The sequence below is a fragment of the Panthera uncia genome (genome assembly GCF_023721935.1).
Source record: "Panthera uncia isolate 11264 chromosome D3 unlocalized genomic scaffold, Puncia_PCG_1.0 HiC_scaffold_8, whole genome shotgun sequence".
In the NCBI taxonomy this organism is placed as follows: Eukaryota; Metazoa; Chordata; class Mammalia; order Carnivora; family Felidae; genus Panthera; species Panthera uncia.
In genome coordinates, this window is record NW_026057586.1 from 52,399,269 (window position 1) to 52,418,360 (window position 19,092).

Below are 19,092 nucleotides of genomic sequence, written 5' to 3' on the forward strand. Positions count from 1 at the left end.
AAATGAAGTATTTGGGAGGGAAAAGTTAAGCAGTGATGTCTTCTCATTCTCTTCCAGCATTTGCTCTTGCCGAATTAATTGACAATTCATTGTCTGCTACTTCTCGAAACACTGGTATTAGAAGAATACAGATCAAATTGGTAAGAAAATAATACTATAAAGAAATTTTACTTTTCCTTTTATAGAAGTACCGTAAGTTCATTGTAGAAAAATTAGAAAATAAGGTCAAAAACTAAAAGTAGAAATAATTATTTGATGTCCCTTCATTGTTAAAATTTTTTATGTGCCCTTTTTTCTATGCATATATGTATATATGTATGTGTGATCATAGCCTACATTTTGTTTTTTGTGATCTTCTACTTTCCTTTGACAGTATGTTGTAGACATTTGTCATATGAATATTCTGCGGTATAATGTTGTAGTTTCATTTATTGGTTATATGATAAATTATGTAATCTACTATTGTTGAACATTTAGATTTTTTTCTGTATTTTTGCCATTGTGAGGAATGCTGGCATGATTGATAGGTCTTTGTACATGTATCTAATTAGTTCCTTAAGCTAAATTCTGAGGTATGGAATTTCTGGATTAAAGAACATGAAGAATTCTAAGGCCTTTGACTTATATAGCTGAAGTACCTTTTAGAAAGTTGTAATACATTTACACTTCCACCAGCAATGTGTGAGTGAGCCCATTGAATTACTTCTTTAATGTTTAACTTTTTATATTTTTAATATTGATTTGACTTTTCCTGTCTTTGTGAACTTATTTCATAGCTTTTTGATGAAACACAAGGAAAACCTGCCGTTGCAGTAATAGATAATGGAAGAGGAATGACCTCTAAACAGCTTAACAACTGGGCCGTGTATAGGTTGTCAAAATTTACAAGGCAAGGTGACTTTGAAAGGTTAGAAAACCTTACTCACTTTTTTGATGGGGAGCTGGGAATTTTAATAAGGATGGGAACTCTAATATGTCTTTAGTTAAATGTGGTACATTGGAGGTTTTGACATTATCAGCATATATATTGTCAGCATATATACTTAAGATTTTTATATTATTGAGTTTTTATTATCAGTACTTAGAAATAGTCAAAATTACATAATATTTTGCCCTTCCACTGAAGAAATATTTTTGCATTTCCTAAGATACGTAGAAGCTATTATGATATATTAAGTACTTTGGACCTTTCACCCTTTCCTTACTAAAGTTTGATGAGAGCTTTGTGGTCTCTAGAGCAGTAGGATGGTTTTAAACTAGGCTTTAGAAATCACCCAGTGTGACTTACAGAGTGTCTAATGAACCACATTTAGTTCTGTTGAGTTCACCATTGCTCTACTTGACAGGTCTCTGCTTAATAAAACATTCACAGCTGTTAGTGAATAGTGTCTAGTCAAGAGTTTTGTATCAGAATATGCTTATAGAAAATATCCTGAATGAGAATGTTACAGGGGAAACAAAATATACTAGAAGTTGTCAGGGTTATAAAGATAGGTCTTTGGGATATTAGCTGAATTCTAGTAAGAACTGTGACCCACAAGTCTTTTGGTATTTTCAGCTATGTTGTGTACTTCAGGTAGCACACTTGGGAAGAATCTGTTGTTGTTGTTATTATTATTTTTAAGTAATGTTTGTTCGTGTCCTATTTTTTTCTTTTTGTCATGTCAAGGAGAATCAGTCAAATTTAGGGATTAATCTTAATATTGTTAAAAATTAATATAGTTCGCATATTTGCCTTCTTGTTTCTGAAATTTCAGCACCCACAATTTTTATCAAATTTGTACATACTTACAGTGTCATGGTTAGAGGCCATATAGTGAAGACAGTCTCAGAAATCATTTGGCTTGGTTTGAATCTAGCCTTAATAGTTGCAGGACATTGGTCAAGGTATTTTACTTCTTTGGGTTTCAGTTTACATCTGTGTAAAATGTGGATAAAACCTCATGAGGTTTTGTGAAAACCAAGTGAGTTAGTACACTGTAAAATCCTTAGAATAGAGCTTGGTTTATGGTAAGCAATGAGTAAATACAAGCTCTATAAGCTATCATTTTAGTTACTACTTTCTCATTGTTACCCTCAGACTTTTCTACAACCATTCTTTTTCATTATATTCATGAGTACATGTCATTTCAAGGATTTATAAAGTATCCACAGAGAAGGCAAAGACCATTGTCTTTTATAATGTAAGGATAGAATTTAGCATGCAATAGAAATATTAGGTATAAGGGAAAGGAGGACAAATAGTAGATTGGGCAAAAAAGGTAGAAAAATGTCATTTAAATCAAATGGAAGAGTAGAAACTATAGTGTTAGATTAAATTTTACCTGGATTCATGGAACATGGACTCTCATTTTTCTCTAGGTCTTAGCACAATGTAAACTTTTAAACTTAAGTCAAATGTTAGGGAAATTTAAAATTTTTAACAGTCATTTATTTATTTTGAGAGAGTGCGAGTAGTGGAGAGGGAGAGAGAGAATCCCAGGCAGCCTTCATGCTCAGTGTGGAGCCTGACATGGGGCTCGATCTCACAAGTCATGAGATCATGACCTGAGCTGAAATCAGGAGCCGGACACACTCAACCAACTGAACCACCCAGGCACCCCAAGACATTTTATTTTTTGGTAGAAAGCTAACTGTTGCTGGTTTTGGTCCTAGCATTTTAGGTATCACTAAACAATCAGTTGTTGTAGCTACTATATACTCATAGTCTTTGAGTCTAATATCGGTCCCTTGACCCACCCACTCTGATTTTTGTTAACATCAGATGTTAACAAAGCTTATTCCCCTAGCTTCTCCTGTAGAAGAAGATTATCAGTTGCTTTACTATTTCCAGTTTAGTTTTTACTGGATACAAGAGTGGATGTCATAGGACACAGGCTATGAAAGACAAGGAAGGACAGCCTAAAATATAAAACAACTGACTCTCTTGGCCTGTAGGTTATGTTGTAGAGAGAAAAACAGAAGTAAAACACACAAAAAATTTATAAGCATTCCAGTCATGGATTATTGCTGTTAAGAAAATATTGGTGGGGAGAGAGGCGCCTGGGTGGCTTAGTCCGTTAAGCATCCAACTCTTGACTTCAGCTCAGGTCATGATGTTACGGTTCGGTTCGTGGGATAGAATGCCTCATTGGGCTCCAGGCTGAGCATAGAACCTGTTTGGGATTCTCTCTCTCATTCTCTCTCTGTTTCTCCCTCGTTCACTCTTGCTCTCTGTCAAAATAAATGAATAAACATTAAAAAAAAAAAAAATCAGGGGCGCCTGGGTGGCTCAGTCGGTTAAGCGGCCGACTTCAGCTCAGGTCATGATTTCATGGTCCGTGAGTTCGAGCCCCGCGTCGGGCTCTGTGCTGTCAGCTCAGAGCCTGGAGCCTGTTTCAGATTCTGTGTCTCCCTCTCTCTGACCCTCCCCCGTTCATGCTCTGTCTCTCTCTGTCTCAAAAATAAACGTTAAAAAAAAAAAAAAAAATCAGGTGATGTGTTAGAGCCTGATGGGCATCTCTTAAATTAAAATCATTAGATAAGAGGGCCTCTTTGAGATTACATTGGTTGAGACTTGAATGATTAAAAGAAAATAGCCAAGTGAAGATCTGGGGGAAGAATATTCCAAGTAGAAAGAATACCAGCAAAGACAAAGACCTTGAAAGTATTATCAGCTTGTTTTGATTGGGACAGAGCAAGGAGACAAGTGTGGTTAGACCACAGTATATGGAGGGGAGAATAGAGGGAGATGAGGTGAGAGTTGTTACTTGCCAAAATTCTTTATAACTCCTGCTCAACCTTGGTACTCCTCTTCCACCCACCCTTTTTATTTTGAAAAAGTTAAAGCTAACAGGTTGAAAGAGCAGTATTAGCATGCACGTATCTTTCACCTAGATTTATTTGCTAAATAACACTTTGTCACATTTGTTATCTTCTGTCTATATGCATACTCACATTCCCTTCCTAAATCATTTTAAAAATTAGATTCTTTATGAAATTTCACTACTAAATACTGCAGCAAGTATCTCTTTCACAGGGATATTCTCATAATGATAATACCATTATCACACCCAAGAAATTTATCATTGATTCAAAGTATATAATGTTCATATTCAAGTTTTTCCCCTTTGTTATGTCTCTATGTTCTCCTTTACTCTACAATAATTTGTCACATATATGTCTTTAACAATACTAGTTTTTTGTGGAGTTCAGGCTAGTTGTAGAAAGGTTCAAAACCTGGATCTGGGGGTGCCTGGGTGGCTCAGTCGGTTGAGCGTCCGACTTCAGCTCAGGTCACGATCTCATGGTCCGTGAGTTTGAACCCCGCGTCAGGCTCTGGGCTGATGGCTCAGAGCCTGGAGCCTGCTTCCGATTCTGTGTCTCCCTCTCTCTCTGCCCCTCCCCCATTCATGCTCTGTCTCTCTCTGTCTCAAAAATAAATAAACATTAAAAAAAAAACAAAAAAACAACAACCTGGATCTGAGTGTTTCTTCAGCACTATTCTTTTCCTCAGCAGTTTATGAACATTGTCATACAGAAAAGTTGAAATTCTACAGTGATAACCCAGATATTCATACCTACATTCTTTTTTTTTTTTTTTTTAAATATAATTTATTGTCAAATTGGCTTCCATACAACACCCACTGCTTATCCCAACAAATGTCCTCCTCAGTGCCCGTCTCATACCTATTTTCTACCATTGACTGTTGCTTTCCCACTAGTCTATCCTACCGATCTTCAGTTCAGGTTTTAAAATTTAATTCAAAATAAATTACAGATATCTGTAAACTTTTTCCTAATGCTTAAAGCATTGATACCATTACTAGAGTCCGTTTCTTTTGAGGTAAAATTTATATGCAGTGAAATGCTCACATCTGTCTGAAGCTTTTCATTGGATTTCTTTATTTTTTATGGTTCTGTAATTTACATACCATAAAATTCACCATATTAAAGTGTACAATTTAGTAGTTTTGAGTATAGTCACAAAGTTGTGCATCATCCACTAATTCCAGAACGTTTTCATCACTCCAAAAGAAAAGAAACCTTTACTCATGGTGGTCACTTGTGTGTCCCCTCACCATCTCCCTCACTCTTAGCAGTCGTTAATGTGCTTTCAGTAGTTGTTAGTCTAATTTTTAGTTGTTTTTGTAGGGATTACAATTAACATCTTACAATCCAGTTTGGATTAATAGCAATTTACTGTCTGGAATATACAAAGAATTTGCCTCTATATGGCTTTATTCTCCTCCTACTCCTTTGTGTTATTTTTATATAAGTGACATCTTTATACATCATAGTTGCATCAACATAGTTTTATAGTTACTGCTTTATGCAGTTATCTTTTAAATCAGAAGGGGGAAAAATCAGAAAGGATGTAAAAAGCATCATCTTTAGTAACTATTTTGGGCAGATCTACTAGCAACAAATTCCCTCAGTTTTTGTTTATCCGGGACTGTCTTAACCTTTCCTTTATTTTTGAAAGTTGAGTTTTTTCTTTTAATGCTTTGAACATGTTTGCCTACTGCCTTTGGTTCCATAGTTTCTGATGAAGAATCAGCTGTTAATCTTATTGCATATCCCTTGTGTGTGACTAATCTCTTCTGTCTGCTTTCAAGATTTTTTTTTTTCTGGCTTTTAATAGTTTGATACTGATGTGTCTAGGTTTGGGTCTTTTGAGTTCCTTCTACTTGGTGTTTGAACTTCTTAGATTTGTAGATTAATGTTTTTCATCACATTTGTGGAAGTATTTGGCCATTATTTCTTCAAATCTTTCTCCTCTGTGGCTCTTATTATCCATATATTGATATGCTTGATGGTGTCCTATAGGTTTCTGAGATTGTGTTCATTTTTCTTTATTCTTTTTTCTTTTTGTTCCTCAGACTAAGTACACTCAGTTGACCTGCCTTTAAGTTCACTGATTCTTTGTTCTGCCAACTCAGATCTGCTAGTGAGCCACTTAACTGAATTTTTTTAAATTGCAGAACTTTTATTTGGTTCTTTTTTAAAAAAATAATTTCTGCCTCTGTTGTTTATTTGGTGAAACACTGTGCTCATACTTCACTATTTACTTCATGATTTCTGTTCATGTAATGCACTTTAAAATAGCTGATTTAAGGGCTCCTGGGTGGCTCAGTTGGTTAAGCATCCTACTCTTGGTTTTGGCTCAGGTCATGGTCTCATGGTTCGTGAGATCAAGCCCCACATCCGGTTCTTTGCTGACAACGTGGAGCCTGCTTGGGATTCTCTTTCTCCCTTTCTGCCCTGCCCCCAAAATAAATAAGTATTTAAAAAATAAAATAGCTGATTTAAATCTTTGTCTAGTAAGTCTAGTGTCTGGGCTTTCTCTGAGACAGTTTCTTCTTACTGCTATTTTTCCTGTGTGTGGACTATACTTTAATTTGGCATGGCTTATAATTTTTTTCTTTTTTTAAAACTATTTTTAATGTTTATCATTTTTGAGCAAGAGAGAGAGAGAGAGAGAGTGTGTGTGTGTGTCTGTAGAGGAGGAACAGAGAGAGGGGGAGGCACAGAATCCAAAGCAGGTTCCAGGCTCTGAGCTGTCAACACAGAGCCCAATGCGGGGCTCGAACTCAGGAACTGTGAGATCACGATCTGAACCAAAGTTGGCCACCCAACCTACTGAGCCACCCAGGCGCCCCAGTTTACAATTTTTTGTTGAGAATAAGACATTTTAAATAATATAGTGTTGCAACTCTGGAAATTAGATTGATCCTTCTCCCCAGGGCTTGTTTGTTGCTTCTGGTTTTTTTGTTATTTTTATAGTTTCCCCTCTAAACTAATTCTGTAAAGTCTGTATTCTTTATCTTGTGTTGCTAGCTAGTGATTGGACATTTCCTTAAATGTCTGGAACCATCAAGTCTTCCGAGCTTTTGCCAGTGCGCTCTGTTTGCATATTGGAGTATGTCTTTAATGCTCTGGTAGGAAGTTTAAAACTCTGCCTTAGTCTTTACTTCTTGCTTGCACAGAACCTCAAAGTCAGCCAGAAATGAAAGCTTAGGGCTTTCTTGAGCATGTGGCTAGCCCTGCATATGAGTATGCCCTTCTTCTCTATTCTCATGAATATGTTGCAGCTTTTAAAACCCACTATGGATCTCTCATTCTCCAGCTTTTCTTTGTCAGTTTTTGGCCAGGTTCTTATTTCCTCCCAGTTGTTTTCATTGCGTTCCTCAGCTGTGATCATAAATAATTACCATTGATAAGTTTTTGACAAATGACTGAGGGAAAAGTGGTTCACAGTGAGCAGGTTCTGAGTTGGGTCAAATAAAGGCAAACCCTATGAGTGGAGGTTCCTTGGGAACTGTCAGACAAATCTAATAATGGCAGTTCTATGGGAAAGGGGCTTTAGGGGAACTCCAAACTTGCTCCAGTGACTCCTGGGTAGCTGGTTTTCACTGTGATTGTAAGGCTATCAGTTTTCAAGGCTTCTGTGGAGCTGATGAGGCGGGAAGTGGGATTGGGCATGTTAAAACATCACAGAGCTCACTGTTCTGAGATTCAACTGTGTGTCTTGAATAAACACTCCTTGGATTGTTCAAGCCTTTGGTTAATACTTATTCTGAAAATGTTGATTTTTGACAATGTTTGCAGATGTTCTGTTGCTTTTATCAATGAGTGAGTTTTCATAGGTCCTTACTCTACCATTATGGAAGTGCTCACTCTGTTAACCGACTTTTGACAAATGCATTCACCTGTGTAATTCAAACCTCTAATAACATGTAGAACATTACATGAACCTAGAAAATTGGCTCATCACTCAGGCATTATTATAATCATTGCCTTAGAAGTTAAATTCGGGGTGCCTAGGTGACTCCGTTGGTCGAGTGTCGGCTTCAGCTCAGGTCATGATCTCGCAGTTTGTGAGTTTGAGCCCTGCATCGTGCTCTGTGCCGACAGCTCAGAGCCTGGAGCCTGCTTCAGATTCTGTGTCTTCTTCTCTCCCTGCCCCTCCCCTGCTCGCGCTCTTTCTCTCAAAAATAAACAAACGTTTAAAAAAACAAAAGAGGGGTGCTTGCATGGCTCAGTTGGTTAAGCACCTGACTTTGGCTCAGGTCATGATCTCACGGTTCTTGAGTTCAAGCCTCTCACAGGACTCTCTATCAGTGCAGAGCCCACTTTGGATTCTCTGTCTTTGTCTCTCTCTGCCCTGCTCCTGCTGGTGCTCCATCTCTCTCTGCCCCTCCCCCGCTAGTGCATATGCTCTCTCTCATAAAAAACATTAAAAAAATTTTTTTTTAAAAGAAGTTCAATTAGATACCTAGAACATAATTGCTGTGTGGTCATAATCCAGATGTGTGCTACCTCCTGCTCAGCCATTGAAAGGTCCTCAACTTAGGTAGCCTTTTTTTTTTTTTTAATAAAAATAGTATGCCACATAGCTTATTTCCCATGCCATTTTTTTTTAGGTTGTAGAAATGGACCCTCAACAGGATTTTCCCTAATTTTGCTAAAGAAAAAGTTCGTCTTCAATACTTTTCTGCAAATTTGGATGAACTTTTACTTTCTGGTATTGGTGTTACTTGAATTCAGAGAATGATTATGGAACATTTAGGCATCCTACTTTAATTGGGTTAGTTTCATTGTGTTGCATAGATTATTCCAGAAACTCTAATAAGGATCTGTGGCCATTTGTCAGTTTTATTGGAGGTAAAGCTTTCTTTATTGTGGGGTTATTCCCTTTGATAGGTTCAAGGTAGATATAAATATACATATGTAGTCACTCTACCCTATTTCCTGGCAACCACTTATATTTTAGTTTCTTTTACTAATTTTATTCTCTCTCTTGTTCCTTTTTCTTACTTTCAACATCTTCTGTGATTTCTTTTCTTGCATATTTTTTCTCTCTTTTATACAGTACTAATATATCAAAAAGATACAGTGTCCTTTTACATTGTATCAAGAATATGAATGTTTTTTGAAATTCTTTTGGATTATGTTATTCCTGAGGGATCTTTCTAAATTCTCTAGAGGAGTGCTTCTGTGATGCAAAAATTTTTGTAGGGTCTTAGATTATCTTTCTCTTGTACTTACCTTCATGAAGGGATGTTTATATAACCCTTGAGTGTAGATAAAGGAAATTTTCTGGACTTATTTACACAAGTCTGAAACCTAGACATTTGTGTTCTTAACCTTATTTGCTATGATAGGGTTTTTGCCTAGGTTAGATTTGCATAGATGGTTTGGGTTGAAAAGTAGACTTAATTCCTGGTGATTATGTCCATTCACTGTCAGTGACTAGAATTCTTAGTTTTGAATCAGTCTAAGTATGTGTGTGTTTAATCTCTGAGCCCATCTCTCTCTAAACTTTTGTGTATTTCCCGTATATGTTTTTAAGATAATATTGGGGGGTATTTTCAGGTTGTTTCCTAGAAGCATTGCCATAATAATTAAAGTCTTAGAAACCATTTACTTTGTAGGGGTGGGTGGGGGGGCAGCTCGATCTCACAACCTTGGAATCATGAGCTGAGCCAGTATCAAGAGTCAGTTGCTTAACTGGCTGAGCCACCCAGGTGCCCCTACTTTTTTTTTTTTTAATACATTAGGTTCATAGAATTTAATTAATTACAGTTTTTGGTTTATAACAATTTATCAATTCAGGCATTGTATTTTTAAGGTTTATTGAAAAATTTAATAAGCCGAATAACCAGAATTTACCACCCAAACCAGTAAGTAGCACAGTTTCTGTAACTTACATCTGTGTGTTCCTCCCTTGTTCTGTTTTTTTTCCTCTCCATCACAGTTAACTATCTTGAATTGTTTTTCTTATTTCCTTATTTGAACAAAATATTTTATTTTTTATTAAAAACAAAATTTTTTTAATGTTTATTTTTGAGAGACAGAGCGTGAGTAGGGGAGGGGCAGAGAGAGAGGGAGACACAGAATCTGAGGTAGGCTCCAACTCTGAGTTGTCAGCACATAGCCACCCAGGCCTGAGCCACCCAGGCCTGAGCCACCCAGGCGCTCCTCCTTATTTTTGTTTTTAAATGTTTGTTTATTTTGAGAGAGGGGAGGGGAGGGACAGATAGAGAGAGAGAGAGAGAGAGAGAGAGAGGGAAAGAGAATCCCCAGCAGGGGAGGCTTTGCTGTGTGCAACACAGGGCTTGATCTCACAAATCAAACTGTGAGCTCATGACCTGAGTCGATACTGAGATTCGGGATGCTTAACCAACTGAGCCATGCAGGTGCCCCCTTATTTCCTTATATTAAAAAAAATCTAACTTTGCTTGTTTTTTGATGCTGTGAAAAAGGATAGTCATATGATATGTTGTTCTATAAGGGACTTGTATTTTCACTTAATATTAGGTTACTAAGATTTCGTCTTTGTGTGGGTCTGTAGTTTTTTCTTTTTCATAACCATATAATATTCTTTTGTGCATACTTAAAATTGCACTGTATTTATCCAGTCTCCAGTCAGTGGGCATTTGGCTCCCCATGCCACATTTGGCATTATAAGCATTACTATCTTACTTATAAGTGTTTATGTGTGTGTATAATGTTACATATGTATTTGCTAGTCCAAATCTACGTAAGTTCTTAGATACCTAGAAGGGAATTTGTGGGTTAAAAGATAAAAGTTCCAATGTACAAGGTAGTAAATTGTTTTCCAGAGTGATTGTATTTATTTATACTTCCATCACTTATGTAAGTTTGAGGGTTTTTTTTTTCTTTTGAAAGTTTGGGTTTTGAAACTCACATATGAAGCCATTTGAGTCTGTTTTGGTGGGAGGAATTTTTTACTATTGCTTTGATTTTTTAAATATAGTTATAAGAATATTTAGGCAATTACTGACTTAGTTTTGGTAAGTTATATTTTACTAGGAATTAGTCCATTTCATTACATTTTCAAGTTTAGTAGTGTATATTTACTGGTAATGTTTTCAAAGAAATAATGTATGCTTTGATAAATTAAAAAATTTTTTTCTCTTTTCAAATTCTTTGATTTCTGCTCTTAATGTCCTTTTTTTTTTTTTTCTTTTTTGGTGTAGTATCTTGAGGTGTGGAATCTTAGATGATTGATTTGAGATTTTTCTAAGATGATGATTTTGTGCTACAAATCTTTAAGAACTATTTTCACTACATCCCACAAGTTTTGATAATGGTGCATATTCATTGTCCTACAGTTTGGTGTATTTTTTATTTCCTTTGTAATTTGCTCTTTGATCCATAGATTGAGGAATGTGTTGTTCAATTTCTACGTGTTCTTAACATATTTTCCTCTTTATGTTGATGTCTAGTTTGGTTTTATTATAGTCAGAGGAAATATTCTCTATACACTCTATTTAAATTTGTTGTTGAGATTTGTTTTGTGCTCCAGAATATGATGTATTTGGGGGAATTTTCTGTGTCCTTGAAAAGAATATATATTCTGCTGTTGTTGGGAGGCGTGTTCTGTAAATGTCAATTTGATTCCATTCGTCGATATTGTTTAGTTCTTTTATATCCTTGATGGTTTTATATCCTTGCTGGTATATTCTTTTATATCCTTGCTGGAATTTTGAAGTCCCCCACTTATTTACAGGTGTGTTTCTTTTTTCACTTCTTAATTTCTGCTTTATGTATTTTGAACTTGTGTTAGTTTATGTATACGCAGTTAGAGAATTGTTATGCATTCTTGGTAAGTGGATCCTTTTATTATTCTGTAATGCTACTCTGTCCTTGATAATTTTCTTGCTCTGAAGTATACTTTATGTGATATTCTTTAGCTTTCTTTTCATTCATGTTTTCCTGGTTGGTATGTCTTTTCTTATCCATTTTCTTTTAACCTACCTGTATCATTATATTGGAAATTCTTGTAGACAATTTATACTTGGGTCACTTTTTTATTCATTTTATTTAGTGTATTTGTATTGTCACATTTACTATAGTTCTTGATATATATGTCAGGACTTAAGTATGTCTTGTATAGCTTCTCTATTCCTTTTATTTTTCATTTTTCTGGCCTTTTTATGGGTTGCTCAACATACTTTTCTGTATTTTGCTATTTTTATAAAGTGATTTTGACTATATTTTTGGTTTTATTTTTTAGTGGTTCTGAGGAATACTGTATACATACATAACATTACATTGTACTAGTAAGGATATTTTACCACTTAAAGTGAATTTTAGAAATTTTAGCAAATTATTTAGGTCCCCTCACTGTCTCTCATTTATAATTGAGTTTTCTTAAGTTTTACCTCCATGTACATTGAGAACCATATCAAACGGTGTTATTTTGATTTCATCAGACTAATATAATTTAAAAACTCAAGAGGAGAATGAAGACCTATTTATCTATGTATTTGTTTCATTGTTCTTGCTTTTTGTTTTTTGTTTTTTTTTTTTTTTTGATCATTTCCTGGTGATACTCCTTATCAGCTTGCTTTGATGTTACTGCAGCTACTCCAGCTTTTACATTTGTGTTGATGGTAACTTTTTTTCCAACTTTTTAACCTATTGTCACTTTATATTTAGAGAGTTTCTAGAAAAAAAATAGTTTCCTTAAGGTAGAATATAGTTGTGTCTTAAAATTACACAATCGCTGCCTTTGAATTGAGGTTTCAGACCAGTTACATTACTGTGATTATTGGGATGTTTTGATTTAAACTCTGCGGTCTTTGTTATTTGTTTTCTTCATTATGTTTTTTTTTGTTGTTGTTCCTGTTTTTCTTTTTTCTTCTGCCTTATTTTAAAATGAGTATTTTGTGTGTATTTTAAAATGAGTCTTTTATTTCCTTTGTTGGCTTATTATTTGCTACCCTTGTTGTATTGATAATGTTAGCATTCAAAGTATGTATGTTCAATTTGTCACAGTCTATATCAAGTAATAATATACTACTTACATACAGTATTAGCATACCACAGCAGTAATACCTGTGCCATTTACTGTCTTAAAATTTATTTAGTATTAATTATTTTGAGAGAAAGAGACAGAGTGTGAGCAGGGGAGGGACAGAGAGAGAGGGTGACACAGAATCCAAAGCAGGCTCCCAGTTCTGAGCTGTCAGCACAGAGCCCAGCACAGGGCTTAAATTCATTACCTGAATTCATTACCTGAAGTTGGATGCTTAACCAACTGAGCCAGGTACCCCCATGCCATTTACTGTCTTGATGTTTTGTTTTTACAAAGCTTCTGTTGATATATATTAAATATTGAATTGTATTCTTTTTATTTTCCTTTATTTTTATTTTTTAAGTTTATTTATTTTGAGAGAGAGAGAACACGCATGAGCGGGGAAGGAGCAGAGTGGGAGGGAGGGAGAAAATCCTAAGCAGGCTCCGTGCTTTCAGCACAGAACCCAACATGGGGCTCGATCACATGAACTGTGAGATCAGGACCAAGAGTCAGGTGCTTAACCGACTAAGCCACCCAGGTGCCCTCGTTATTTTCCTTTAAACAGGAGTCCTTCCCTCTGTTTAATTCACACATTCATCACCTTACATCTTTTTTTTCCCTCTTAACGCAGAAGAAAAGAAAATTAAAAAAAAAAAAGACAGTTAAGTTTAAATCAAAACATACCAATAGTCACAGTAATGTAATTGGTCTAAAACCTCAATTGAAAGGCAGAGAAGAGGATTTTTAAATTTTATTCTCTTAGCACATTTCAGTTATACATACAGTAGTGTTAATGATTAGATCCTCAGACCTTATTTTTCTTATAGCTGAAAATTTGTGTCTTTTCGCAACTGCTTCCCATTTCCTGACTCCCCAGCTTTTGTCAGACATTATTTGTAGCCTTTTCCATTTTTTCCTCTTTCTAGAACTATGCTTGTAGTGTAGTGAGATAGTTTCCTACTTTGGAAAGGTATGTCTTTTATACCTACTTTGATATTTTCTGTTCCTTTTCTTTATTTCTTATGGGTAAGTTCTCTGAATGCTGTCTTTGTATTTTCTCTTTCTAGCTGTGCCACATCTGATCTTTAGCTTTTCCATTGAGTGTAATAGGGGTTGTAGCCTCACCCCCAATTCTGTTTGTATCTCATATTGGGAAATGGTGTCCCTTGATACCTAGCCTTTATTTTGAGAACCCAGGGATGCTTACTCTCCAGAGTGTTGTTATGGTGCCATAAGAGGTTCTTTTGTGTCATGTTACTAGGAAATAAGAAATGTTTTTGCTATAATTCTCATTATTCAGAAATTATTTTTACAAGTTTAGAAGCAGTAAACAATTTTGAAGGGACAATTCTAGGGGCAGTAGGATATATAAGGATACAGATATTTATTTAGTCTTGTTTGCTAAGAGAGTTTATGATTTAGTAGGGTGGGCCCAAGAAGGTGCATTTTTTGAGTTTCCAGGTGATGCTGATATAGCTGGTCTGGGGAATACATTTTGAGAACCACTGGACTATTTATCTTGACTTTGGGCTCTGATTCTTTTACCTTGAATGGGGGTGTTGTCTAGCTTAAGGGTCATTTTATTAACACTTAATAAAACTGCTTTAACAATTTCCTTTGGCATCTAAGTAGCTTGTTTAAAGTCACTGCATTAATGTTTTATTTTAGTGATCATTCAGGATATGTTCGTCCAGTACCAGTGCCACGCAGTTTAAATAGTGATATTTCCTATTTTGGTGTTGGGGGCAAGCAGGCTGTTTTCTTTGTTGGACAATCAGCCAGAGTAAGTAAAAAGATTTCTTTTAAATGACAGTTGATTAAAATACTTGGAGGTTGATTCTGTCTAAATTACTAATTAGTTTAACTTTTAGGAATTTTTAAAGTAGTCTTTAATATTTAACAGATGATAAGCAAACCTGCAGATTCCCAAGATGTTCATGAACTTGTGCTTTCGAAAGAAGATTTTGAGAAGAAGGAGAAAAATAAAGAGGCAATATATAGTGGATATATTAGAAACAGAAAGGTATGATACATTTTAACTCATTAATTATAAAGTTGTTAAATTGGACAGATAGAGACAAGTACTTTTTTTTTTTCAATTTCTAGCTAAGATACTTAGCTATTGCTTTAAAAACCTGAAGGTATGGAATTTTCAAATTCCATTACTTTTTCTTCTTTTTGCTTTAGTCTTGTGAATAGCAAAAGTGACCATATACATGCTTTCTCAGGCTGGAAATCTTCAATGCAACAAGATGTCTCATGAAGCTGAGTAAACTTCCTTGGAAATTGATCATATAATTATAAACTTTTTCCCTTACACTGAGATTGATTTTTTAAATCTTTTTTTGTCTAACAGTTTCAGACTTAGAGTAGAAAACACTTATAGTATAGGGAAATAAGCTTTTAGGAAATCGGAGCTCCAGAGAAATAAATGAGTGATTTACTTTTGTTAGAAATTTGCATTCATATTCTAATTTTAATGAGCAGAATATTAATGAATTTGAGTCTTGGTGGTGAGTTCATAGTATTGTATTATTCAACTTTTCTCCACTTGAAATATTTTAGAATTGTTTTAAAATCTTTAAAGTTTGAGCTTTTTAAGTCTTTTCTTATTCTAAAACAAGTTATAAAAAATTTATAGAAGAGTATAAATAAAAATGTGCTCAGATTCCAGAAAAAAATATCTAGTTGAATTTCTAGTCTTTTTTATTTTATTATATGGCTATAGGGTGTTTGGTTTTTTTGTTTTTTGGGGTTTTTTTTTTTGGTATTTTTAAATTTTAATTCCAGTGTTACACAGTGTTGTACATTAGTTTTGGTGTGCAATACAGTGATTCAACAATTCCGTATATTACTCATTGCTCATCAAGAGTACACTTATTGAAACTAATATAACACTGTAAATAACACTGGAATTAAGAATAAAACCTCCTTATTGGCATCTTGAGTTGGAAGGGGAAAGTATACTCTTAATCCCCTTCATCTACTTACTTTTTTTTTATATAACAGTTTTGAGCGCACATTTTTTTTTAACATTTTGAGTATTTCTCCATTTTATAAAATATTTTGCTGTACCACACACTTTTTATTATTTTTTTTAATGTTCATTCACTTTTGAGAGAGAGAGAGAGAGAGAGAGACAGCATGTGAGCAAGGGAGGGACAGAGAGAGAGGGAGACACAGAACTTGAAGCAGGCTCCAGGCTCTGAGCTGTCAGCACAGAGCCTGACGTGGGGCTCGAACCCATGAACTGTGAGATCATGACTTGAGCCAAAGTTGGATGCTTAACTAACTGAACCACTCAGGTGCCCTAGTACACACACATTTTTAATACCTTCATGGTGTTTTGTCTGAATGTGTTATAATTTGACTATTCTGTTGAGCATTTACTGTATTTAAAGGATTTTATTATAAATACACTGCCATGAATGTCTTTGCAGTTTTTTCTTCATATAGCTATTACAATCTTAATAGTTATGACAATGAATTTAAACTTTTTAAATGTTCGTGGTGTGTATTACAAAATTGCTCTTCTAGAAGGTTAAACCCACATCTAATATACTCCCCAAAACAGTATGTGGAAGGGCCTATCTGATAATTTCCTTATTTTTAAAAAGTAGAGTGGAGGGGAAGGCGGTAAAATGCTGGCAATTTGACAGGTGAAAATAATACCTTTTCTTTATTAATGGGCTGATTTTTTTTTTTTAATACTTACAAGCCACCTTTATTTTCTGTATAACTTAACATTCTCTGTTTAGGAAATTTCTTCATTTTGCTCATCCCTCTTTTCCCCTTTTTAAGTTTGTTGTATTTATTACACAATTTATATATCATATTATATTTACATACTGATATTCCATCTTTGTCATCTTATGTTACCGTCACAAAGCCCTGTAAAGTATATTTGTGGAAATATTATGCTGTGTTAAAACTGGTGGAAAATAGGAGTTCAGAATTCAAGTGATTTTTAAAACTGTATAGGTATGATAAAGCTTGGATAGAACTAATGTCTCTTGGATCATCATTTCTGCCACTTTTTCCTGTGATTTTGTGCTTAATTTGTCCCAACATAGGTTTCATGGCTACTGGTAGGCCCTTGGTCCTTTTCTTTTTCTGGACAATCTTTTCCAGCCTACTATTTGGCTTCTCCAACTTTTACACACAGTTATTACAATGTGTACAGAGTTGGTGGCTCTTGATGTACAACCAGGAGTCTTGCTTTTTCTAGGAGGCAGTATATATGCTACTTAATACTAACAGTTCTTAAATCTGTATTTGTCAAGACTTTTCTCTTAAGATTGAGACACTGAATCAGGCTGGACTCCATTGAGGAAATAAATCATTGTAGGCTCTTCAAACAGAAAAGGATTTAATAAAAGGAATTTGATGTTTGCATGATTTTTGAAAGCGCTAGGAGTGGGCTTTTGGCTGAGCCTTATAGAAAGCTATTGGGACACTCTGAAGTGACCTTCAAGGCATGCTGTAACATCTGCTATAATCAGGTAGCTGGAGGACCACCACTGGATCTGGAATTTAGAAACACCCTGCCTTATCTGTGATCCAGGTGTTGGAAAGGTCTTGCTGCCACAATTGTTCCCAACATCAAAACACAGACCTTCTGGCTATAACCCGTGCTGTATCAGTGCTAACACTTGAAGCCAGAACTTGAATATTGGTCTTTCAGTACCTTGCATGATAACAGAAGACGTTCAAGACATCTCAGGAAATGGGCTTTGAGTCATTTTCCTCTTCTAAATCTTTGGCTACTACATCTAATTGATGAAATCGAATTCGCATCCACAACCTAAAATGTAAGGGAGTCTGAAAGGTAGACTTTTGGTTTTGCATTCTCTGCAGCCCAGGAAGGGACAACAAAAGGTGGGATGAATTGGTGCTGAATACCAACTGATTACATCTGGTATACTCATTTCCAATTTCAGTTAGATGTCCTTCCAGATGTTCCATAAAGAAATCACTTTTGGTACCTCTGAAATCAGATTATTATCTACATCTTTCCCTAATTCTTTCTTTCTCTTCACCTTTCCTCTACCCTTTTCAATTAACAGTATCCCTTGGCCAGAGTAGTTAGTAATTGTGTAATCCTTGTTAATCATTCACCATTCAGTTCTGACTTTTAAAATAGTTTTTCATCTACCCTCTCTTCCATCCATTTTCACTGCTGCTTTCAGCCTTTCCAGCCTCATCTTTCATCATATATTTAATATATACTTCAAACTACCTTGTTTGCCTTATACTCTCAAATCCTTCATATTCTCATGGGGCTGGAATGTTCTAATCTTCTGGGAAAATGTCACACTCTTTAATTCTGTAGCTCTTGGTTCATATCTTTATAATGGCACATTGTTTTGTAATCACTTGTTTCTCATCTATTAGATGGAATTTATAGGGAGGAGGGGCACTGTCTTAGTTAACTCTTATCTTCCTTGTGCCTATATTGAGTCATAGGACTTAGAAGGTGCTTGATAAATATTTGGTAATGAACCCACATCATTAGTAAACCCAAACTAATCCACTAAGCTCTCAAAGGGTATAAAATGTTATTTGTATACTGTATGTTGTAGCTGTAGTGTTAGTGTGTAGCGATGCATTGGAATGGTTTTGGAGGGTTGGTTTGTTTGAGTGTTTATTTTTTTGAGCAAGAGAGATAGAGGGTGTGTGCATGTGCCCAAGTAGGGGAGGGGCAGAGAGTGAGGGAAAGAGAGAATCCTAAGCAGGCTCCGCATTCAGCAAGGAGTCTGATGGGGGGCTTGATCTCAAAACTGCGAGATCATGACTTAAGCTGAAATCAAGAGTCAGATGCTTAACCATCTCTGGCACCCTTAGAGGGCTTGTTTTTATTTACTTAATGTGCTGTAGTAATAGATGCTTATTAAAAAAAAACAGTTTCCTAGATGTAATAGTTCAGCGTGTATCCTTACAAGCTTTTATGTATATAGCAACATAGTGTATGTATGTATATACATGTAATTTTAACACATATAGACTAACTGTAAAAACGAGACATTTGTAATTCTTACCCTCAAACACTCCCTGTTCTTTCCCCCTCCCCACTTTACTTCTGAGCAAGCTATAGATATTCTCTGAAACTGGACTAGGGCACAGGGTGATTTTACTCCCTTTTAAACACAGTTCCTTTGGGCTAAGCCAGCTGGGTTCAGGCTGCATCCCAGTTTTCTTGAACATGGAGAGCTGGGCATTTGTCCTGACCAATTTAAGTGGTAGGTATCTCAAGGAAGAATTCTTTCCACCCTAGAGTAAGT

The 19,092-nt window shown here is 35.5% G+C and overlaps 1 protein-coding gene across 6 annotated transcripts in view; it reads left to right on the top strand.

Moving 5' to 3' along the window:
- The window catches only part of SMCHD1 (structural maintenance of chromosomes flexible hinge domain containing 1), a 168,288-nt gene that overhangs the window by 15,040 nt on the left and 134,156 nt on the right, over nt 1–19,092 (top strand). For 5 of the 6 annotated variants that reach the window (XR_007455432.1, XM_049620377.1, XM_049620378.1 and 2 more), the window contains 4 exons: nt 58–140; nt 777–907; nt 14,480–14,594; nt 14,715–14,834. Coding sequence is in view for 5 of the 6 variants with exons in the window: in XM_049620377.1 (XP_049476334.1) it covers nt 58–140; nt 777–907; nt 14,480–14,594; nt 14,715–14,834 (449 nt within the window). In the remaining variant the exon portion in view is untranslated. Of the gene's footprint in view, nt 1–57; nt 141–776; nt 908–14,479; nt 14,595–14,697; nt 14,835–19,092 lie in introns of those variants that run through there. The other variant, XM_049620380.1, reaches the window with a different exon arrangement.